The following is a 25,332-nucleotide window of genomic DNA, read 5'->3' on the forward strand; positions in this document are numbered from 1 at the left end:
AAGGATATATCAGGACGGGTCATGGTGCAGGCTGAATATTATCAGTAAATTCTTGCTGTATATTATGATCAGTTTGTGGCTCTCCATTATCGATTTCATTATTATTTGTAGGTTTTAGTGGAATTTGTTCTGTATCATACCTGAACATTTCCCTTAAAGAATGATGAACTCCCCCTTGTTCCTTACTTACAGCATCCTTATAAGGAAATTTTTCTTCATGAAAGCTAACATGTCGGCTTACTAGCAGAATCTTATCTTTTAAATTCAGAAGAAGAAAACCCTTTTGATTTTCAGGATATCCTAAAAACACACAGGGAATGGCTCTAGATTGAAGTTTATCAGAAACTCTAAGATCTGTAACATAGGCTAGCGACCCAAAGACCCTTAAGTTGTTTAAATTTGGTTTAGTCTTGTAAACCTTTTCATAAGGGGTTTTAAAGTCTATTATCTTAGAAGGAATTCTATTAACCAGATAAACAGCCATCCTAACACATTCTCCCCAGTATTGAACAGGAATATTAGACTGAAGCAACAAACTTCTACTGAGCTGCATTATAGTTCTATGTTTTCTCTCAACAACCCTATTCTGTTCAGGTGTATAGGGGCATGTAGTTTCATGAACAATGCCCTTTTCTTGAAAATAAAGTCTCAAATCATTATTTTTAAACTCAGTTCCATTATCACTCCTTATTCTTTTTACTTGAGTTCCAAATTGAGTTAGAATATAAGCAATAAAATTCTTGATATGCATGATAGAATCAAATTTATTTTTCATCAAGAAAATCCATGTTCCCCTGGAAAAATCATCAACGATAGTAAGGAAATATTGATATCCTTGATGTGTTGGTGTTCTATAAGGGCCCCAAACATCCATGTGTAAAAGTTCAAAACATTTGAGTGTCTTTATACAACTTGAATTAAAAGGAAACTTGGTTTGCTTAGATTGAACACAAACATCACAGACTTCATTTGGAATCTTATTATGCTGAATCACAAAATCAAGGTGTTTCATTACAGATAAAGGGGCATGCCCTAATCTCTTGTGCCACAGAGCAACATCAGAACAGTTATTTATCCTATAACTACTTTTGAGCACATTCACAGCATGATAATTCGTAGCCACTTTTAGAATATAAAGACCACCAAACTCTTTACCAATCAGCTTCTTCTTCCCACCCCACAGGTCCTGCATTAAGCAAAAATCAGGGAAGAAAGCAACTATGCATTTATGTTCCTTAGTAAGTCTAGCTATAGAAATCAGATTAAATTTTAATTGTGGGGCATAAAGAACGTCCATTAATAATATATCATCTGATATTCTAGCCTTTCCTATGTGTGTAATAGGAACACGTTTTCCATCTGGTATTTTGATAGATTTAATTGGCCCATAATATGTTTCATAATGTTCTAAGAGGTTTAAACTACCAACCATGTGTGTTGTGGCTCCAGAATCTAAAATCCAATTAGTATACGATATATTATAAGTTCCAGGAATAGCCAAACCTGTACCAGTAAGGGCGTGCCCGGTGGGTTTTGAATCTTTCTGCAATAACTTGAGTATTTTTTGGTACTGTTCATACGTGAACGTGGGGGCGACCGAGCTTCCTTCATTGGCATGCACTTCTGAATCTTGTGTCAAGTCCAGAGAGGTTTGACTGGGTTGCTTATTCGGTTTACCTCTGTTAGCCTTGAAATTCGCAGGATAACCAATGATTTGGAAGCAAGTATCTTTGGTATGCCCTTTCCTTTTGCAATGAGTACACTCCAGAGGGTTCTCTCCACGACCTCTGCCTCTTCCCCGCCCACGGCCTCATGCAGTCATGGCAATTCCTTCAGCAGGGGAATTCCGTTCACCATTGACGATAGACTTGTGTGCTTCATCCTGAACAATCATCGAAAACGCTTCATTGACTGTTGGAAGAGGGGTCATCAGAAGTATTTGACTTCTGGCCTGAGCATACGAATCGTTGAGCCCGAGCAGGAACTGAAACAATTTTTGTTCTTGTATTACCATGGCATACGTTCGCGAGGTCTCACAAGTGCAAGATGGGAGGATCACCAATGCGGACTGCTCCTCCCATAACTCTTTCAATTTAGAGTAGTATACTGACACGGACGATGACCCTTGTCTTAGAGAAGTAATCTCCCGATGCAGAGCGAAAATACGAGCACCGTTCTTCTTGTCGAATCTTTCCTTAAGATCGACCCATACATGATGCGCGTTCTGAAAGAAAATTACCCCGTTTGCAAGTTCCTTCGATATTGAATTGAGTATCCACGAAAGAACAATGGCATTACATCTTTCCCATTGTTCATGCAACCCCTCTTCTTGATCGGCTTTCTTGCAGGTTCCATCGATGAACCCTAACTTGTTCTTCCCAAGAAGAGCAATCCTCATTGCGCGACTCCACACTGTATAATTCTCGGTGCCTATCAGCGTATGATGGATAATAGAAGCTCCTTGGGTATCCGATGGGTGCAGAAACAATGGGTGTGCAAACGGAAGTGCATCGGCAACTGTCTTCTGGTCAGTCATCCTGATACAGACGCCTAGGGTTTCAAGAGGCGATGGGCGGCGACCTTCGGCTCTGGTACCATAAAGGCTTTCAGTCTCAGAGAAAGTAAACGCAGCGTTTCATGATCTGTATTATCATAACTGAACAAAAAATGATACTACACTGTCATCGGGCTAACACAAAATGCCCAGATCCAATGCCTATTTATAGGCCCAGATAGAAAACAAGGAAACAAAGAAAATAAAGAACAACTAACTAACAATTGGGCCCAGACGTATCAAGCAATACAACTCAGCCCAATTATCTTAAATATGTACAAACCTAAACTCTATTTCTTACAATTTGTAATCTCTTTCTGTACATGCTCATAATCTGCAGAATCAAAGGCACGGGGGAGAAGGTAAGAAGAATAATCCTAGTAATTAACGCAAAGATAAATAAACAGAAAGAAGGAACAAAATTGGAATCTCTCTCAATGAACTTGACGGCAAAGAACTCGCCGGTCCGTTTCTCTCTAACCAGCTTGGCAAGACCGAAATTCCCAGACCCAATATCTTTGATTATCTCATATCTTTCTGTTGACAGTCTCCACAATAGGTTCTTAAAAGATAATAATCTTCTTCACCTTCTGATGGCAATGACGATGAGGATACTGTAGAGCTCGAATTCAAGTTATCATTCTCGCTCCCACCTTCCACCACGAAATGCCCTCACATTCACAATTCCCACCAAATTCTGTTGGCACAGAAACTCATCGCTGAAAATTCTCTCCACTCCACTGTAAAAATCGTGCACGAAATCATGCTCGCTCTCTCACTGCTGGCCCTGCCTTTCTTGCTCCTCGCCAGAAGCTGCCGCTGTTGATGAGTGAAAGACGGGGACCAAAAGGAAGGGAAAGGAGCAAACGGGAAAAGCTTAACAGACGTTTTCAAATTTAACGGCAGGGATGAGGTTGCACTATTTTAATTAGTTTAAGGGTAAAATTCCACCATAAATAACTTTAGCATATTGGGTGCACATAAGAAAATAGTTGATGATGCTGAATACACCTTAACCCAAAAATAAAAGCTAATTAAATGTATACTAAAATAATAGAAGTTTTTTTTATTTTACCTGTAAAAAATAATAATGTTACCTGTAATTTTATATTTTTATTATCTCTCCTATATTTATTTTCCTAAACCCTAAAACACTCTTATTTATTAAGAGTATGGGTGGAAGTGAGTGAAAAAAATGAGATAGAATGCCTAGAAAAAAATATGAGAGAGACTTAAATTTAATTAGGGGTAAAATGTATAAAATGTTAGATACTTTCAGAATATAACTCATGAAAAAGACTAAACACATTTTTTAAAAAAAAAGTTGAACCTTATAAATAAAAAAAAAAATCAGAATGAGTTTTAGGTAGGACAAAGTGAGTAAGAGTATTAGTATTATTCCTTGTACCCTGGTGCATAAAAGCCCCTTTGGGAGCTCTCAGGTATGGTTTCATTTGTAATACTCCTTCCCAACCTATTTATAAGATTTTAAAATTTGAATGGATTTAACCTTTTTTTATGAGATCCTGTTAAGAATTATCTAAATATTAAATATATTTTTACCAATTTTGCCCTTAATTGATTTTCTGTTCTCTCTACTCATCTTTTTTTTCATATTCATTCTTTTTTATCATTTATCTCATTACTACTACTTCTCTTTCTTATTTGTTTTCTCATTAAATAAGGACACATTTGAAAAAAAGAGCTTTAATTTTTACATATTTATTATTTTTAATTAATTTTAACTGTTTTTTAAATCATATAATTTGGTTAATATGATCTCGTAAAAAGGACCGAATTGAAAAAACAAGAAGAAAAAAATTGCCCTCACGCTCCTTTACCTGAACCTATCCATTCTATCAGTTCGTCTTAGGAAAGATAAATGTATTAATTTTCATAATAAAATGAAAGGAAAGAAACGATATTTATTTGGGAAAATCCCTTAAAAAGACGGTTTAATGATCCAAATTCATATTTGGGTCATTAAATTTTTCTAATTCTTAATTAGGTTGCATAACCCTAATTAAATTTCACAATTTTAAATTTTTCTAACCTCTGGACAAAGTTAAAATAGAAATGCACGAATATTTGTCATTTTAGCATTATATATATCGGGTTAGGTAGATCCAATATTATAAAATATTTAGTGTGTAATTTTGCCTTTAATATATTAAAAATGGATCAATATCACCCTTCAATTAACTTTTATTATTTGATGGAAACTTCTTTTTCTTTTAGGAGAGAACATTGACGTTTGTGGACTTTTAGTTGAGGAATAATATTGATCTATTTTTTATATGTGAGGGACAAAATCACACCCCTAAATATTTTGGAATATTAGATGTGCCTTAGAAAGGTACTCTCCTTGTCTTTAATATAGAACCTAATTAGAAGGTTGATCTTAGTTCTAAATATAGGAATTATTTGTTATATTTACCAATTCTTTCTTAAATTACTCCTATTAAATAATTAAATACCACAATAATACTTATTACTTTTTAATAATACATTTATATATTTTATAAAGTGAGTGAGCACTTGTTACTCATTAATTCCACACATACATCAACTCTGTAGTTTTATATTTTTAATAAAATAATTTAAAATATTTTTTGAAAGGTCAGTTTTTTAAAGAAATTTTAACTGAGGATATTTTAAAGAATATATGCCATATTTATGATTATTATCTCACTTAACTAACTTTATTAATTTAAATAACGTAGTTAAATAAGTTCTATATTAAAGACCGGAGAAATATTTTCAAATATTAAATATACTTTAACCCCATATTAATATATTATTTTCATCTAACTTTCTAGGTTTTACATCTCACATCATGATACTAGGCATAAAGGTAGGATAAAAACTAGAGATGAAAATGAAGGTGAAATTTTTTAAGAGAATAATTTGTTGTTTGGCATGATTGTCATGAATGAAAATACATTCTAATTATTATGTTTAATTTATAGCGTGCTGTAGTTATCTTGCAATCAGTCTTGGAAAAGAAAATAGGGAAATTTATAGTAGAAGATCTAAAAATTATAATTATATTGAAGGAACCAAAATATTACAAATTGATCATTATAACCTCTTTTTCGTGGGTTCCCTACCTCACCACCTACTCTTCCGAACCTTTTTTGTCGGCCATCCGCTCCTCCAAACCTATAAGTCCATGTTTCGGCTTTTAGATGGGGCGATGACTTACCATCAAAGACCCTCTTAAATTGCAGGCATCTACTTCGGTGTAGGAAGGGACGCAGATGAGACGTATCAACTTTTTAACTTTCTCGTTATTTAAGACAAGGAGAATTCCCCCAAAAAACAAATTTAAATTTTAAAATTTTAATCTTTTTTTTTATTATGCTTTAACAACAATAGATAACATTTAAAAAAAAAATACAGAGAAGATAATTCTTATGCTGATTAGCAAGTCCTCTTTCAACGTGTTTACACAGAAGATAATTCTTATGCTGATTACGTGGCTAAATCAGCCCATAATAGCGACATCATCTTTTGTATTTTTGATCACCCTCCTCTTATTTATACAAAAGCTCTTAGTCTTTGTGTCTTTGCTTGTAATCTTTTGCTTTTAAGGTAATAGTATCCTGTTATTATTCAAAAAAATAAAAAATAAATGCAGCACATTTTTATAATCATTTTTAATTTAAGATTTTAAAATTTTAAAAATATTTTTTTTATATTTTTCCTTTAATATACATTATTCTATAAGAACAGAGTCTATACTATATAATAATAAATAAATAATAAAATTGTATATTCATATAACAAATTTAATAAGTGACTTATAGATTGAATAAAAAAACTTCTTTTCTTACCTTATAAGATAAAGCATAGAGGTAACATGTTTGCTCGTATTTATTATAAGTCAAGTTATTAAATTTTTCATATGGCCGTATAATTATTTCTTTTGTTTATTATTCAAAGGACAAATGTTATTAAAATAGAGAATGCATATTAGATGAATTAAAATTAAAATTTTATTAAATTTTAAGACATAATTAATTAAATTTAAAATTTAAAAGCGTCTCATAAATAAAAATCAATGAGTAATCACTGAGATATCTAATTCCGCATGGGACTGACATACGCTAAGGCTTTGAAGTTGACTTGATTTTTTAAAAAGAAAAGAAAAGAAAATCATTTCATCTCTTTAAAACAAAGTCATTATATCAGTTCGCCTTTCGTTCCTCAAGCTTCTGCATTCTGCTTCTTCCTCACAACTTCGTTGCTCTTTTTTCTGTGAGTTCCTCTCATTTCAATTTTACAAGAAAAATACAAAAACTGAAAAGGAAAGTCTCCGACAAAGAAGTTTGAAGCCTCTTCAAAGAAAAAAGATAAAAACTTCTAATTCTTACTGTGTTTCTTTCCCTCTTGTGGGAATATTGTTATGTATTGTTGTTATTTGCATTTCCTTCCATGTTTAGTCTCTCATATGCTTTATCTGCCATAATGTTTAGATCAAAACTTTTTAGTTATTTTTCCAGTTCATATTACTATTTATTAGATTTTAATGCATTCGTATTGAATATCTTAAAAAAAATATAATTTTATTGTTTTTAAATTTGATATTTTCTTTGTAAATAAGATGGACTTCTTTGTGCCCAGATTTTTGTATGTTTTTCTTCTTTTTCCTCAATCATTCAGTTCACAATAAATTAAAAAAATTAAAATTGCTAAAATACTTTTGATTATGTTTGTAATATTGACATTTCCATCATTCTTTCATTAAATTTGATCTTTCGTTGCTCAATCTCCTTATGTCATTAATAAATATTATTCATAGTGTTAATAGTTTAAAACTATAAATTTCACCCCATAAATTTTCATTTGCGCAGGACTTGTTTCGCTCTTGCTGTTCGTGCATTTTAGTGTGCTTTTATTTTCATTCATAGCTTCGTGCTTCTTTCCGGAAAAGAAAAGACAAAAAAAAAAAAAGACGTAATAATACTTTTAAATTAGGAAAATTTTCTGAAAAATACTTATTTGAAAATTTTATTGCTCAAAACTTAAAAGAAGTACTGGATGAATAGGAAAGTACCAGTGCTTTAAAAAGTCTGTAGACACAATATCAATACTCTGGTCTTGATACCTATCAGCAATAAACTTTTCAAACAGGCATTTTTCAGCAATTTTTCCCTCAAATTATGTCTGTAGTGCTATATTTATTCCCCCTCTTCCCCCTCCTTATAAAATCATGAGGACATGTTAATAATTAAAAATCGTTGCTTTGCCTGTTCTTTTCTGGTTTTGAATGTTCTGGATTAACTTTTTTTTTTTTATCAAATTAACCGAATATGATTTATTGGTTTTTTTATATAATCGTTTTACTTATATTAAATAAAATTAGCTTTTTATTAAAAAAAAAAAAGGAGAATTGCATTAGAGTCTTATGGAAAGGAAATAACTACTGAAAAGTCCCAATAACAAGTAAGGAGTTGTTATTTTCTACTCTGAAACTTGTCATTATAAATTATTAGGACTTTATAGTAATTATGTTGTTTTGAAACTTAATTGTAATTCTCCCTTAAAAAAACCAAGCTAGGTCGGGGTCATTAGAGGTGAGTATTCAGTTTTTCAGTTTGGTTTTCGAAGATAACTGAATTAACCGAATAATTGAATAGATCAAATTTTAAATACCAAACTAAAATTGATTAACCAAACTAACAGAAAACGAATTAACTGAAATATTTCAGTTTAGTTAACTGATTAACTAAAATATATAAACATGAAAAGTGATTTTAAATTAAAAATAATAATACAACACAATTATAACTATTAATTAATAAATATTTTATCAATATAATTTATTATAATAATATTTATTATAGTCATATTTATTGAATATAAATATATTTAAAGAGTATATATTTATTATAATAATATTTATTAAATATAAATAAATAATAGATTTATTTCGGTTTATTCAGTTATAATTGATTATTTTTTCTAAAAATTAACTGAAAACTAAAATAACCAAATCGAAAAACAGTAATTAAATTTGGTTTTCTGCTTTGCTCACCGAGCCATTCACATGAACAGCTAATAATTTAAATATTCTCCATGCGTCACATGGAGATCCTGTCATCGTTCAACATGAATTATTGAGAAATTATAGTTTAAAGTAGATTTTTCTGTAATGCCCAAAAATATTAAAAATGAATAATTATTTTATTTTATTTGGACCATCTCCATAAAAAAATTATTTGTGTTCATGTAATTTTATTTATATTATTTCAACATGAATTATTTAAGAAAGCTAGTATAAAAAGTTAAAATTAAATATCATATTGAATTTTAGAATTTATGCCATTCATCCCGAATATTAAAATGTATAATAAATTTAATACTATCTCCTGTCCTAAATATATATTTAGGACAGGAGATGGTCGGTATAATATGACTCTTTAATAATAACTTAAAAAAACACAGTTTCTGAGGGTTACAGTAAAAGAATCTCAATTATTAATTTATTATGGCACTCTCAATTCTTCTTGTCTTGCTCAAAATTTCTGCTTCTGCTTCTGCTTCTGCTTCTGAGTTTTCTGTGCCCCTTCCGTTTTCTGTCATTTCTGCACTGTCAATTTAATACTTTCTCTTCTTTGCTCCCTTTGCTCTTATTTCTTTTTCTACGTCTATAAAACAAAAGCAGATTTCTCTGTTAAACATTGTTGAAGTGGCTGGAGAAAGAAGGCAGGAGGGGGGGAAGGCAAAGAAAGAAGGTAAAATCTTCCTACTCTCTCTTGCATGTTCTCCTTACTTCTTTTTTTTTTTTTTGATAAAAAGACAATACTAAATCCAATCGTTAATATAAAAGTTCGTTTGATTTTTAATAGTTTTAACCACTATACTTGATTAGTAAGGATATTTTAGAAAAGACAACACTTACTTATTACAAATAATTAACTTAACTAATATTGTTAATCTACTTAAATTAGTCAACTAGCTCTTATATTAAGGATCGGAAGTAGTATATTAAATTAAAAGGAAAGTAATTAGCCAATTACATAATAAGGTTTACCAACATACTCCTCTGTTCCTATTTATAAGTTATTTTCAATATATTTTACACAAACCAAGAAAAACTTTAAATTTTATTAACTCTAATTTAAAATTCAATAACTTTTCAATTATTTAATATGCATTATATTTTATATAAACAAAGTGAACACAATAATAAATAAAGGATAAATTTGTAATTTAACATAAAAAAATTTCTCTTAAAATCCTATAAATAGGATAAAAAATGTCTTTTGAAGTGGCTCCATACGAGTAAGGATAAAATGAAACATGTGTTCCAATTTATAAGTAGAATTTGTTGAAGAAGATAATTATAAGATTTAAAGAGATTATTGGCATTAATCATGAGCAAATTAAAAAGTTAATTTAATTATAGTCTTTCAACATACTACCTCCAATTTTAAATATAAGAATTACTTTATAGTGTAATTTACATTATAAACTAGTTTTTATATTTAGAATTAGAGGTAATAATATCTTTTATGAGCACTAGGGTATATGAGATATCCTCATCACATGACAAAGTGAAAGTATTGTGATTTGCTGGACAAAACGTTGCCATTCATATTTAGCAATATGCTAACACCTATAACATGCAAAGCTGAATTTGAGAAATTAGTTATCTCTGATTTTAATATTATTCTTGTTGGCAAAAAAAATTAATATTATTGTCATTTCATAGAATAAGAGTTGTAATTTGTTAGTTGTGATTTCGTTTTTCAAATTTCAACTTAAGCGTATTTAAGTAATTTTCCTACGAAATTTAATTTCGTATACTAATAATTTATGGAACGGCTTTTATCTTAAAACAATTGAAATAAAGCGATGGTTTTAAACAAGCAACACAATTTTTGGAAGACGCAGCGAAACCTTTCATAATACTCAATTTTCTTGTATCATTTTTTTAAAATATAAGACGCTAATGACTAAGCTTATACAAACCAGATATAAAATAGGCGAAAAATATATGAGCTTATTAAATTTGTTGCAAAACAATTTTTTCCTACACTTATTAATTAATAGTCGGCAATTTTTTGTGAAATTTAAATATATATCTCCTATTTTAGCCAGGAACGTTTTAAGGAATAAAAAAGCATTTAATAATCTACAGATCAACTTAATTTTTAAAATGTACGTTTTATGATATTTGCCTACTGCTTTCTTTATAAGAACAGATCGATTAATATGATTCGAAAACTTTGGCAATGGTGGGTGCGCGTGCGTGCGAGCGTGCGTGCGTGCGATATGATGGAGGGATAATGATTGATATAGAATAATCTTCCCTTTCTTGTAAGAGGACACGTTTGCCAAAAACAAAGATAATATAATTTTTATTTAAATCATCAAGTGAATATTAATTACATTTTTTTAATATTAGCACTCATTAAAGTCTGATGTAATTATTTTATGACTCCTTAAGATATAATTTATATTTCTATATAATTATTTGATATTCAGTAATATATACTAAGTCAGATTTAGGCATTGTTTGAAATGTGAGAGAAAAATTTAAATATTTTTCGTTTTTAACTAAAATTAAATAAATTAATATTTTTCTTAGTTTTAGCGAGTTGGTTAAATATATCTTATAATAGGACAAAATTAATAAGTCATTGCATATCAAGATTAAGGGCAACATGAGACTCCATAGTGAATTGGCAATCATGAGGCTAATTTAGATAAAGTCACAATTAAAAAAATTAATTCAATCAAACTCTGCAACATAATATGTGTGTGTGTGTGTGTAACTTTTGGGCGGTTCATGAAAAGAATAAAAGCTTTCAAAGTTGATTCAGTTTTTACTTTTTTTATTTGAGATAAGATGAAGTGGCCCAAAAATGAGTTGTTGAATTTATTGATAATCTTCTTTCAGAGATTTAAAGAGATTATTTTTTCCCAATAAAAAGTTTTTCAACCTTCTATTATGTATTTTAGGCTTCAGACTTCCCCTCATGATGTATCCTGCTTTCTTTAAGGAACACGTCAATTAATATGATGCAAATTTTGGCAATAATGGTTGTGTGCATTGGTTGAGTAAATGATAGATGAATTGATGTAGAATAATATTCACGTCCTTATAGTAAGACCCTTTTTAAAAGAAACAAAAATTTTTATTTAAATTTTCAAGTGGATATTAATTATGATGCAATTTTCTTGTGACTCCTTAAGATGTCATTCTTATTGTTTTAGTTATTTGATATTCTGTAATATATATTAAATCATATCTAAGCATTGTTCGACATAATTAGAAATAAATTTGCATAATTTTTTCGCTTTCAACAAAAATCAAATAATTTAACCTTTTTTACCCCTTAGTTTAGTGAGGACTTTAAGTCCATCTTATAATAGGAACAAAATCATTGCATATCAAGATTTAAGGACAACATAAGAAGTACACGATGTAACATTTTAAATTTTAGACCTAGAAGTGTAAGAAATAGCATGAAATGAGCAAACTACTAGACCCTAATTAAGAGGAGTCTCAAAAGTTTCCTAAAAAGATAGGAGGATTTTCAAGGACCAAACGACAAAGAGAGAGTTTTTTGGGACTAAGAAATGAGAAAAATAAAGACTTTGATGAAGTTTCGAGAGCTGTCTACGAGAAATTGAGATGAATATATGCCAAAAGTTTTTATAATGGAGATCTTTATGAGATGGTTTCTAGGACTAAACTTTAGTAAGGACCTAATCGTAATTTTAATAAATTTTGGGATGTTAAACCTGATCAGGAAAAAAAAAAGTAAATATAATATTCTGAAACTTGTTAAATTGTGGGTGCATAACTCTATGTTCTTATTTTCTAGTTCAGCAATTGCTTTCTTCTCCCAAATGAAAACAGAAAAGGAAAAAAAAAAAACAAGTTAGGATATATGATCATCTTAATTTTATTCGTATGTTAATATGTGTAACACATACATAATACTATTAAGCCAATTCAATAAAGTTAAAGAAAACCTTGTTTGAAAATTTTATTTCCAACGTTTTAGTAAATGTCTTTTTTATAAAAAGGGTAATATACTAACACAAATAATCCATGACGGTAGACACTCGGCTACACATTTGCCACGTCATGACAGCGTTAGACCGGGAAAGTTTAGTTTGTGGACACATATATATTGCGTCTTATAAAAATATTGATATTTATGGATTGTAGTTTTAAATATTTGTTAAGTTAATATAAAAGTAAAGTCTATCACATAATTACTAAAGAAACAACATATATTTATAATCAATATATTATAAAAATCATATATTTTAAAATTTTGTGTTAGATTTTTTAAGAAATATAAATTTTATATATGTATCATTTTTAAATCATATTTTTGTTTATCAACTAGGATAGAAGCATTAGAGAACTACAATAGAATTTCTCCACTTGAGAGCAAAACCATGATCACGTTTTCTTCTTTACTCATAGAAGTGTTACCTAAATCTAGGGATGAATACCAAAAACATAAAAATATTTCAATTTATATATATCTTAGAATATTAAAAGTAATTTTAAGCCTCTAATTTTATGGGGTTTTAAATTTTAATGTAGTCTAAGTGACCTCCAATTTAAAACCACTAGCCAAATCCAGCTTCAAAATGCATTCATTGAGTCATAAGATATGACCTATAGTGAATTTCTTACAAGATTCATCTTCATGTATTTTACTTTCTAAGATGATTATACTAAACACCAAATTAGTATATATTTTGCTCCTTTTTCAGTTAGTCTCCTTCATTTTTCATCTTATTAAAATCATTATGTCCATATTTCACAACTTAAATCAAGATAGAAAGATAGAATAACATTAACTTTATTTCCATTCCATGTTAGATGTAGAGCATCCCTACTAAACTTGCAGAGAACGAAACCCAAAGTTTAGTGAGCTTGGTGAAAAACGAAGCTCAATATTTATGTTGCTTCAATAGTTATGTTCAAAAATATGAGCAGGCAAAGGAAAGATTGAATGCAAAACTTGAAGATGTAAGGAGAATAATTGATCAAGCTAGAGGTGTTTCTCTTATCACATCTGTAGCCCTACAATGGGCATGTAAAGCTAAAGAACTCATTGATGTTGACACTAAGAAAGAGAAATGCTTTAATGACTTGTGTCTTAATTGCTGGTATCAATATCAGAAAGGCAAAGACTTGGCGAAGCATACTCTAGATATTGACAAACTTCTATAGAGATGTAACTTTGACATAGTAGCAAGTCCAATTGATCTTCCAGGTATAAAATACCATTGCTTACCAAATTTCATGCATTTTGAGAGTAGAAAGTCAACATTTGAAGAACTTAAAAAGACACTAGAAGATGAAGAAAACAGTATGATTGGATTGCAAGGCTTAGGGGGAACAGGCAAAACCTCAATGGAAAAGGAAGTGGGTGCTGAATTAGAAGGAGCCACATTCGGAAAAGTTATCTTTCTTGTTGTCTCTAAGCTTCCAGATTTCAAAAAGCTTCAAGGTGAAATTGCTAGGAATTTGGATTTGAAATTAGAGAATGGAATGGAAGAAGTACCCCATGACAAAATATTAACCAAAATCAAAGCATTAAAAGAAAAACTTCTTATAGCACTAGATGATGTGTGGATGGAGTTTGATCCCACAAAAGCATTGGGGATTCCTCCTCCCCACCTGTACAAGGGTTGTACTATATTGACAACCACCCAGATTAAAGAGATTTGTACAGAAATGGATTGCCAAAGAAAAGTTCGTCTAGATACATTGACCAACAAGGAAGCATTGTCTCTTTTCCTCAAGAATACTAATAGTTCCTTTAATTTGTAGAGTTTGGCACGAAATATTGTGAAGCGTTGCCTTGGACTACCAGCTGTAATTGTCGTTGTAGCAAGATCATTAAAAGGTCGACCTTCTATGGTTTGGAAGGAAGCCTTGAGGAATTTGCAAAGCGGTGAGCCAATATTTAACGTTCGTGACAATGATTTAAAAGGGGTCTATGAAGGTTTGAAGTTGAGCTATGATAATTTGAAAAATGAAAAGGCCAAAAAGATCCTGTTGATATCTTCCCTATTCCCCGAAGATTTTGAGATTCCTATGGAGTTTTTAATCAGAATTGGTGTAGGAATGGACCTTTCTAGGGAAGTTGATAACTATAGTAAAAGAAGAAGAAAAGTACTTGATACTATAGGGGAACTCCTAGATTCTGCTTTATTGTTGAATGCGGAGAGAGAATGCGTAAAGATGCATGATTTGGTTCACGAAGTAGCCTTATTGATAGGAGAAAAGGATGTTCAATCTGTCATTGAATCTAATCAGCCTAAAAAGGGCTTGCAATATTTATTTTGGAAAAGCAATTCATTTCCAAGACACTTTGATGGTAGAAACCTTGAGGTTTTACTTTGGGTTCTAGATAACTCAGAGGATTTGGAAGTCCCTAATACATTGTTTACAAAGATGAAAAAGCTTAGAGGTTTGTTCCTATGGAGTGAAGCTTTCAATTGGATTTCAGCTCCATCACTGTTTCCATCAATTCAGTCATTACAAAGTATTCAAACTCTAAAAATAGGAAATTTTACATTATCCAATGGCATCTCTATGTTGGGAAAGTTACCAAATCTTGAGAGTCTATGGTTTGATGATTGTTCAATTATTAAATCATTTGGAGAAAATTTTGAGCTAGAGAAGTTGAGATTCTTAAGGATAGAAAATTGTGAAATCAATATGAGTAATCCTTTTAAACTGATTGAAGCATGTCCAAAGCTAGAGGAGTTGACTTTTTTGAGAAATCGGTATGATGAGAAGGAAATAGAAAATACAATTTCTCATAAAGCATCTTTTCATATGTTACAGATATATCAATTATCTTGTGATGGTCAGGATGAATTTTTAGATTATTTTGAGCAATGTGGTTCCTTGTCAAGATGCTTTAACCCAAGTAATTTAAGGCATTTAATCTCCGACGCAATATTTAAGCAACTTGCTGAAACAGCTGAGCTTCTCATCTTAGAAGGTCATGGAGAAACAAAACAGAAAAAATCTTATCCCTGACATTATTCTAGTAGATGACGAAGGCATGACTAACTTGATCATTCTTCAATTGGATTCTTGGCCTGGCATGCAATGTCTTATTGATGCTGTGAACAATCGCTTTGATGTGAAGAATGCTTTTTCCAATTTAGTTGAACTATATCTTTCTGAAACAGGACTAAGCAATATATTATTTGACAGCCACTATAACCTTTGTAATCTCAAGACCTTGAAATTGGACGAGTGTCCAAACCTAACTTCAATTTTCCTCCCATCCACTGCTCAAAGTCTTTTGCAATTGGAGGAGTTGAAAATTGAGAGATGTGATGCATTGGAACGCATTGTAGAAGATAAGAGTTCAAGAGGGGAAATAGCTAGTAGTGATGGTGAAAATAATCAAAAGAGCTATGACACTTTTTTTCCAAAATTTAAAATTCTTGAAATTAGTAGTTGTGACAATTTAGAAATAATATTGCCAATCCTTCTCGGTGGATAGCCTCTGGAAACAATAACGATATGGCAGTGCAAGAAGTTGAAATATATATTTGATAAGTTCAAAGAGGTTAATGTTATACTCTCCTCTCTAGAAAGAATGGAACTTTTTAGCCTACCAAGTTTGGTTGGTTTTTTTAGGGAGTATGAAAAATCCATCTCTTTGTCACCGCAATGGTCAGCACCCACGCGTCCAAGCACCAAGACACGTTCTTTTTCCTTGGCCCAAGTATGTTGTTTTAAATCAAAGGTGACAAGTGAAGAGGCTGATGTTGCTGTTTCTACAAGGAGATTGCTTGACGAAGGAATCCCACAGGTATCCTCAGCTCGCTTCCCCATTTATGTTCAGATTTTTTTTTTTTTAACATTTAAGTCTCTCTCTTGTGAATTATACATTGTTAATTATTTCATACAGAAAAATGATTTACAATTAAATAAAATAAGATACGAGTGTTACAAATACATGCGCAAGCACGTATGCTTTTTATTGCAAGAAATATAGTTAACATGGAGAAGAATGTCCCCACTAACTTCTCTCTCCACTTCCTCTCTGCTTAATTTCTCCATCATTAGATTAGCTTTCAATGGTTGAGATTTAAAATTGAGTAAAAATATTATTATAATATGAAATATTATAAAAATTTATCGTATTAAATTACTTATATCAAACTCTAACACTTAACAATATAAATTCATTTATATATTTTTATTAGTTAATATTTAATATTTTAATAATATCTTTATAAAGTAAATCTTAGCCATTGAAGTTTGATATAATGAGGAAAATATTAGGTGGAGAGAAAGTGGAGAGAGGGGTTAGTGGAGACATTCCTCTCCCACAGTTAACAATGCTTAACACACAAAAAAAATTTATTATATATCTTGAATTTCTTGAAATTATAATCGGATAATGATAGTTTCCTAGATTTCAACCAAATTACACATCATCTACTACAACAAAAATCTTCATTACCTTTATTTTCCTAGTTTAGATATTTATGAGCATTAAGATTGCGTAAACAACAATGTCTTTTTGAAGGGATTACTTGCATCTAAGAAATGGATTGATACTGCTTCTACCCTTGTGAGACAACTAGCACTCCATGTTCGTCATATCAGGAAGATGACACTTGCATGTCTCTCTTCAAATTTAGTATCAACTTTGTTCACTTTATCCATGGCATCAGTGATATCATGGGAAGAATTGACAATTATGGGTTATGATTATAAAGATGAAATCAATTGCAGTTCCATTTTCCGAAAGTTACAGAAACTGGACATCTCATGGTGCGAGGACTTGGAATTTTTATTTCTGTCTACAATATCTATAGAAATTAAGAATTTAAAGTCCTTGACTATTGGTGATGCTCCTCAACTAACATATGTCATTGAGAAATACCAGCATCAGCATTGTTTATCCAATCAAAATAAGAATGACGAGTGGCACTTTGATCTCCCTGCTTTAGAGGCCCTCTGTTTTGGAGATGTACCAAAGTTCATCAGCATTGGTCCCATGAATTATAAAATGGCGTCAACATCTCTACCTCACATTGTTTAGACAAAGCACAACTGAATTTGAATACCACAAAGGTAATGCTCTCTTTTTAGATTTCATGATATGCTAGTTTTCTAGATTTCATGCGTGTCTACAAATATCACTTAAAAATTTTACTGTATGCGTATATCACTTAAAAATGACACTAAGATATATCTTAGTGTCAAAAAGAAATATAATTTTGTTAATGACCATGAAATTTAAAAGTTTCAAAAAGGGATTTAGATCACTGGTTAGAATAAAATGTTTTATATTGATTCTTTTCTATATTCTTCATTTTTTTTAAGTACATAAATTTAACCACTTCAATTCTTGTTTTTAATATTTTCAATTTTTTAATACCTAAATTTCTTGTTTTGTTCAATTACTCAATTTCGATGTTTTCAACACTCATTTAGTTTCTTTTGTATTGAAATCATTAAAAAGAGTAGTAAATAGATAAAAATATTGAAAACATTGAAAATAGTAGTATTAAAAAAAAATTAAAGTTGACTAGTGAGAAAATCAATTTAACAAAACTTTCGAGTTCAACCAAGGAGTTTGGTCCATATTTGATATTTTTAAAATTCACAGTCCTTTATATAATTAATGTTTATAGGAGATTCTTTGGTAAAAAAAATGTTTATAGAAGATCCTTAAATTTCATTTTTACAAACATTAATTACTTTGATACAAAAAATACAATTATTTATGGATTTTCTAATATGCTAATCCTTTTACATTAATTGTTTGTTTATTAATATTAACTAAATGCGGCGTTATAACTCAAAAGGGATGACAAAAAGACAAACATTTAAGAATGAACATATTACACAACAAATTATATTAATTTATAAATACGTTGATCATATTGTCATTGTGAAGTGAAACATATATTAATTTGACACAATCATTTATGAATATTCCAATATAGTAAGCTTTTAGATTAGTTGATTGTCGACCCATTGTATATTAGAATATTAGAATGGAGCACAACAATTCAAAGGGTTAGATTTAAGAAAGACGATGAACATATGATAATGTATATTGATACTTTATGAAGACGCTTAGTTATCATTGTTTTGATTTATTGTTATGCTTCGATATTATTTAATTTGCTGTACATTACTGCATATAAAAATCTTACTTACAGTTTGTTTTCGTATAAGAATGATCTATTTTGCTGATTGTTGTTATATTAAAAATATTTTGAAATATTATGTATTATTGTATATTTAAATTTTACGAATTGTTTGTTTTGGAATGAGACTGATATATTTTCTTGATTTATTATCCATTGATATGTGTTTGTAGGAATTAGATGCATCTGTAGAAGGAGTTCCTCCTTTTCTTGTAGCTCAAAGCCTTTTGGTGCAGTCCCTGAAGAATGTTAGAGAAATAGAACTTAAGAAATGTGAGAACTTAATATCACTGTCAACTCTATCCATTGCGGCCTCAACAATTTCATTGGAAAATTTGAAAATCAGGGAATGCCATAAACTGAAGTGCAACACAACACGAGGCAGATGTTCAAGTTGATAATAATAATTACTGTTCTATTTTCCCAGCGCTAAAGAATCTGGAAATCGAGGACTGCAAGGAGTTGGAATTTGTATTTCAATCATCAATACCTGGTAGTCTTCAAAAATTGAAGTCTTTGACTATTAGGGAAGTTCCTGAACTAAAATATGTTGTTGGGAACTACCAGCAAGATCAGCAAAATGATGACCATCATTTCGATCTCCCTGCTTTGGAAAACCTCACAATCATAGGTGCACTAGAGATCAACAGCTTTTGTGCCAAGAATTATAAGATGGATCTGTCATCTCTTCAGAATGTTGTGATGATGAATTGCAGCGTTAAATCTTTTGATGATTATGACATGGTGAATTTGACAACTACAGAGGTACACTCTCTTTAACTTTTGTACAGATGATTTGTTCTGTTTAGATAATGTTAATTACAAATGGAGTATTATGTGATCAAAACGAAATTATTTATGACTGTCTTTATATGTTGAGCGCTTTTTTCCCCGCTCAATTCAGCTTTTATATTAATTGTTCATTAACAAATATTGAATTAATTGTTGCCTAACAAGAGTGATATTAATATATGGTTACTAATAAAGACTTCGAATAAAAAAAGTTACGAATGGATTATGCAAATTAACACGTAAAATTATGTCAGTTAGCTCCATGTATACTTGGGAAAATGAAACTTTATTACTCAAAGTTTCAACCAGTTTGATGTTTTAATTAGCATTAATTTGGTCTTAATGATTTCAAAATGTCAGATAAAATATATCTCAAGCTTTGAGTGCCTTATTGACATCAACGTAACATAATTTCACTTAAATGTGCTGTGTTCTGTTATTAATTACTACTACTTGATAAATAATTTGATTCTTTATTTAATAAAATCGTATGGACCAACTTAATATTAAATAAAACATATGGGTCGAATTGCAAGTCTTTGACAGATGCCAATCTTTGTCTAAATGTGGGACAGAATAAGACAAACAAAGGCAATAATTATTTTAAATTGAAAAGATTTTTTTTTTCCATTATAAAGGAGCTCATAAAGAGTTGAATTAAGTTTTTATTTTCTTTGATATTATTTGTTGTATATGATATGACTACCTAAAAAATTTACATACTGTTTTTTAAAATAAATCTTCACTGATTGTTTGTTTTGGAATAAGAATAATTTATTGGACAAATTGTTGTTATGTTAAAGACATCTTTGATTTACTATGTATTATTATATATTCCAATTTAGCATATTGTTTATTTTAAAATAAGAGTGATTTATTCTGTTGGTGATAGATATAACTTTTTAAAGATTTGTGCTTGTAGGAATTAAATTCATTTACAGATAGAGTTCCTCCTTTCCATGCATCTCAAATCTTTTTGGTGCAATCATCGAAGAATGTTAGGAAAATAGAACTATGGAGATGTTGTCACGTAATATCATTGTCAACTCTATCCCTTGCCTCTACAATTTTGTTGGAAGATTTGTCGATCAGTCATTGTAGAGATCTAAAGTGCATTGCAGAGATGAGGTAGATGCTGGAACTCACATCTTTCCAAAGTTGAAACGGTTACTAGTTTATGGCTGTGATGCATTGGAATATTTATTCCCTGCATATGCTTTCAGATGCCTTGCATATTTGGAGTCTTTGGTGATCAAAGAGGCTCCTTTGTTGAAATATGTACTTGGAAGAAGCCAACACGGGGATAATTTAATTCATCAGAATGAAAGTATCAAAATCCACATAGACTTCCCTACTTTGAAAGATCTTTCAATTAAGGATGTGCCAAAACTTGTTAGCATTTACCCTGAAAACTACTATTTGACAGGGTTATCTCCAATGTCGTTCATTGTTTTGGATGGGTTTTCAGAGTTTACAAAACCTTTCAAAGAATTTTTATTTTCTTGGCATGCATAACAACAAGAAACAAAGGTACGACTCTATTCAACTTCTCTTGCTAGTGTTAATATATTCCCCCAATTGATAAGTTATGTTATAATAATACTTCTCCCTACTTCATTCATGTGTTCTCATAAAGAAGCAGAAATTTATAGTATTACATCACTAATTCTCTATTTTCGTGAACAATAAGTTTTTTTTTTGTGGGTTATTTTCATGCATACATGTTTGAAAATGACATTTATATTTAAAATTCAAATGTATTTGTTTCTTCTTAATCTTTATTAAATAGTTCCATTCATCCTAAATTCTACTGTGATTTTGTTCAAATTCTACCCATTTCAAAAATGTCTTTTTTTATAAAAAAAATTGGAATTGATATATCTTTCATGGAATTTGTAGGCAACTGAGATGCACGGGCAAACTTCAAAAACTCTTATAGTTCGATTCTCCACAATAAAAGAAATTGTTGATCTGATACACATCTATGAATTGAAAGGTCCGAATGATCAACTCTGCAATCAGTTGTTAGAATCAATAGGTCTTCAAATCGTTCATTTGAAAAAATGGAAACCCTTCTAAAACGGACTCCCCATTCATTAGATAGAGAAGCAAGATTTCGTGATCTGCTGCCGAACTTATTCCAATTCAATAAGAGATCTCTAGTGGACACAGAAAAAAATGGGGATGGTCTTGAACCATTGACATCAAGCTTACAAAAGATGAAATTGACAGATCTAAGTGAGTTGGAGAATATATGTGTGGGGCCTAAACATATCATATGCTTCCAAAGTCTTTTGCAGTTATGCATTAGTGAATGCGAGAAGCTCAATGTTATCTTCTCCACATCTATTATGAGAGGCTTACCAATGCTGATGAAACTAGATATATCATGGTGTGAAGAATTAGTTCACATTGTTGAAGAAGATAATGGAACAAATGATGATGATCATTTGTGCCATGAACCATGCTTTCCTAACTTAGAACAAGTCTCTGTCAATTTTTGTGACAAATTGAGGTACTTATTCTTTATAACTATTTCTGGTGTCCTTCCAAAACTAAGATCTTTGAGGATAAGTAGAGCCGATGAACTTGAGCATGTACTAGTAAGACAAGGTGAGATGAAAGAGATGGTCATGAAGGATGTCCTTCCACAACTAAGTCAATTTTCAGAAAAATAGCCCCTTATCTCCCATAAATTAGTTTTAAAATTATAAGTCATTTTTGGAAAATACAAACCTCTTCATAATATTTCTAAATTCTCAAAATAATATCTCATAATATTTTCCCCAATTTTCCTAGGCCTTAAATAATTTTAATAATTATTTTTTTATTTCCTTAAATTCTCATACAAAATAGACTTTTTGACCAATAATTCATTTTTGAGACATTTAAATTTTAGATAATGTCCCTAAACCTCAAATATGCTTTGAAAATCTCTTCTCTACTTTTCGAGACTTCTCTCAAAATTTCGGGCTTTTTTTATAATTATAATTTTGTTCTATATTTTCTCTTATTTAATCTTTTGCCCCTAAGCTCACTATATTTTTCAACTTTTAGGTCAGCTATCTTATTTAACCCGTATTCAAAATTCAAATATTACAATTACTACTAAATATTTTAGCTAATTCATTAATTCTTTTCCATGCAGAATAATTAGAATTGATTTAAGAAAGGTATCACCAAAACTGACGTTAATTTTTTTATCTACAAATTTTTATTCTTTATTGATGTCTCTATTACACAATAATTTTCTTTCTTTGCTTTAAAGTTGTCATATGAACTTTAACATATAATTTGAAGGGGGATAAAATGGGAGAAAAAAACTCATGTCAAGTTGCTTATATCCATTATGTCAAGTTCTCCAATCATATATGAACATGTGTCCTTTTTTGTTTCATGTAGATTTATAACTAAATGTTAATATTTTAAAAATAGTACACAGTCATTTGTAATTGACACAATGGATATAAGGAACTTGATGTGAGTATTATCCTTTAAAATGGCAACAAGAAACTCTTAACACACATAAATATAGTGTGTATGTGTGTGCGTATTTAAAATTTTTTAATGAATTTGACATGAACTAATAAGCAAAGTTTGATCTGTAGTGCTGGCTATGCAGAAACAATATTGATGTTGATGAGCATGATATCTAAAATATGTCAAAAGAACATATCATCATCATCATCTGAATCATTGTTTTTGTTATGCTGAATAATGAAGAAGAAAGGAATCCTAGTGTTAATGAATTCAACGTTTGAAACTGTTTTTTATCTTCTGCTATATATGAAGCAACAAAGAATACTATTGAAGAAGGTCTAAGACCAAAGTTGGAAAAAAACAAAAATTTTTAAGACTTATTTGTTAGCCAATCTCTTAAAGCTTAGTTTTATATATTGTGGTGTTGGTCTGGGTACATAGAAAACAGCTACACCAATTTATCATCTTTGTTTTATATGACCACTGGTTTCCAACAGAAGTTGCCAGTTCATGCAAGTCCCAACCTCCTATAAGAGATAACACTCACGCAAGTGCTAAAATATTTGAAGAGGAAGAGGAAGGTAAAATATTGATTTGTTAGTTTTGTATTAGAAAAATACTAGTTATTTATTTTATGGGTTTACAGACAGCTTGATAACATCCCAACGTCCCTGAAATGGCAAGAAAGTTAGCAGTTCTTCACTAGAGAAAAAGCTTGAAAACTCTACTGATGGTACTTGCTGTTTTCTTTAAATGAAATCTTTAATTAATGTCTTCCTTTGATTTGATATAATAATCATTTTTTCATAGGTGACCCATGTGTGCCCCCAGAAACAACTGTTTCGAGTGAACAAACTTCAACATGCCTTAACCAAACTCCTTCATCTATTATCTCCAAGTATTCTGGTAGCAAGTTTCTTCGTTGTCTTCTTATATTGACACTTCATTCAATCATTGTAGTATCAGAATTGCCAGAACTATGTATCAAGACTACCTTATCAAGCAAAGGCAGATGTTGCTATAAGAAGTGCCATTGACCTTACAGAAGATTCTAGTCTATGCTCTAATGATTCTAGTCATTGTACTTCTGATCTTTATTTTATTCAATTATTATTTTTAATTTACATTCGAACATCACTTCATTAATTTAAGGGATATATTTAAAATGTTGAAACTACTAACTAGTGAACTCCAATATTGTAGATTATGTTGAAATTTGTGATAAGTCTCATCCGTATTCAAGCTCTTCATTTGAAGGTGTTAACGGCGGGGAAAACAAGGAAGCAGGTATGGTGAAAAATGAATCTAAGTCGAATATTGAAGTAAGTAACCCAACTCAAAGGGAACAAGAGTCGTCACATTCTAAAGGTTATTAACCTATTTCCTTTATTGTTGAACATATAAAACATAAGTGAACTTGAATCTTCTTTCCTGTGATCCATGTCAGTACTTCTCATTCTGCATAGTTGATTTCATTATCTTCATTTTCTAATGCGATGGTCTTTTTCTAGGCCAAATTCAAACAATAAATCAATTGACAGATTCGCAACCAAGAAGAGCAATGCCAGCAACACTTTTTGTTAATATTTCCAAAGAAGAATCCTCAAAGGTAGTACAATTGCTATTTCTTCATACATAAGGATTATAGGTTTTGCTTTATATTTCTCTCTAGCTAGTTCTACTACTATTAGATAAGATTCATGTATTGTCATGCTCTATTATAATAAGTACTGAGTAACTATCATAAAGGCATTTTTCGCATTTACATAGATTGAAACTCAAGATTTTGTATTTAAGAGACCTTAGTTTCTTCGACTAAGATCAACATCTGTTGGCATAAGATATACAAATTTATTCTAGATAAAATGGAGTTATCCCACTTTCTTATTCACAGCTAAAATGAATTCTCGTTCTGTTTACAAGGAAACTAAATTTGACATACAATCTAAAGAAACAAAAACAACTTAAAAGTTCATTGAGGATTATATTTATGATGGTTTATCATCTCAGAAGAAAGCAACTTAAATATCTTTGGTGATATACAGATTGTTGAAGTAAGAGCTGAAGATGGTGCTTCAATATTAAAGACCCCACATCCAAGTTCCTTAACTTCTAAAAGGGTTTGCTTCTTCCAACAATTTTACAATTTAATATATTTGTTATTCCTATATTAACAATTATGAATGGTCTATTGTACAAGGAACCTATTCTCGTGAGTCCCAATCCCATTATTCTCCCCAGAAGCCCAGGTACAACTGCCAAAATTTTTGAAGAGGAAGCGAAAGGTAAGATGATAGTGTCCACAATTTCAAGATTTATTG

At 30.5% G+C, this 25,332-nt stretch overlaps 1 protein-coding gene across 1 annotated transcript; it reads left to right on the forward strand.

Annotated features, from left to right (window-relative positions):
- The first annotated feature begins 13,952 nt into the window (after positions 1–13,952).
- LOC114754347 (disease resistance protein SUMM2-like) lies at positions 13,953–19,519 on the forward strand. Its single transcript, XM_028943119.1, has 7 exons — positions 13,953–14,294; positions 14,373–15,015; positions 15,749–15,915; positions 16,315–16,380; positions 17,104–17,550; positions 18,913–19,012; positions 19,167–19,519. The coding sequence occupies exons 1-7, from the start codon at positions 13,953–13,955 to the stop codon at positions 19,517–19,519; spliced, it is 2,118 nt and encodes a 705-aa protein (XP_028798952.1).
- The last annotated feature ends 5,813 nt before the right edge of the window (positions 19,520–25,332 follow it).

Source organism: Neltuma alba, unplaced genomic scaffold (genome assembly GCF_004799145.2).
Source record: "Neltuma alba isolate B1F8T4 unplaced genomic scaffold, ASM479914v2 tig00010133_pilon, whole genome shotgun sequence".
In the NCBI taxonomy this organism is placed as follows: Eukaryota; Viridiplantae; Streptophyta; class Magnoliopsida; order Fabales; family Fabaceae; genus Neltuma; species Neltuma alba.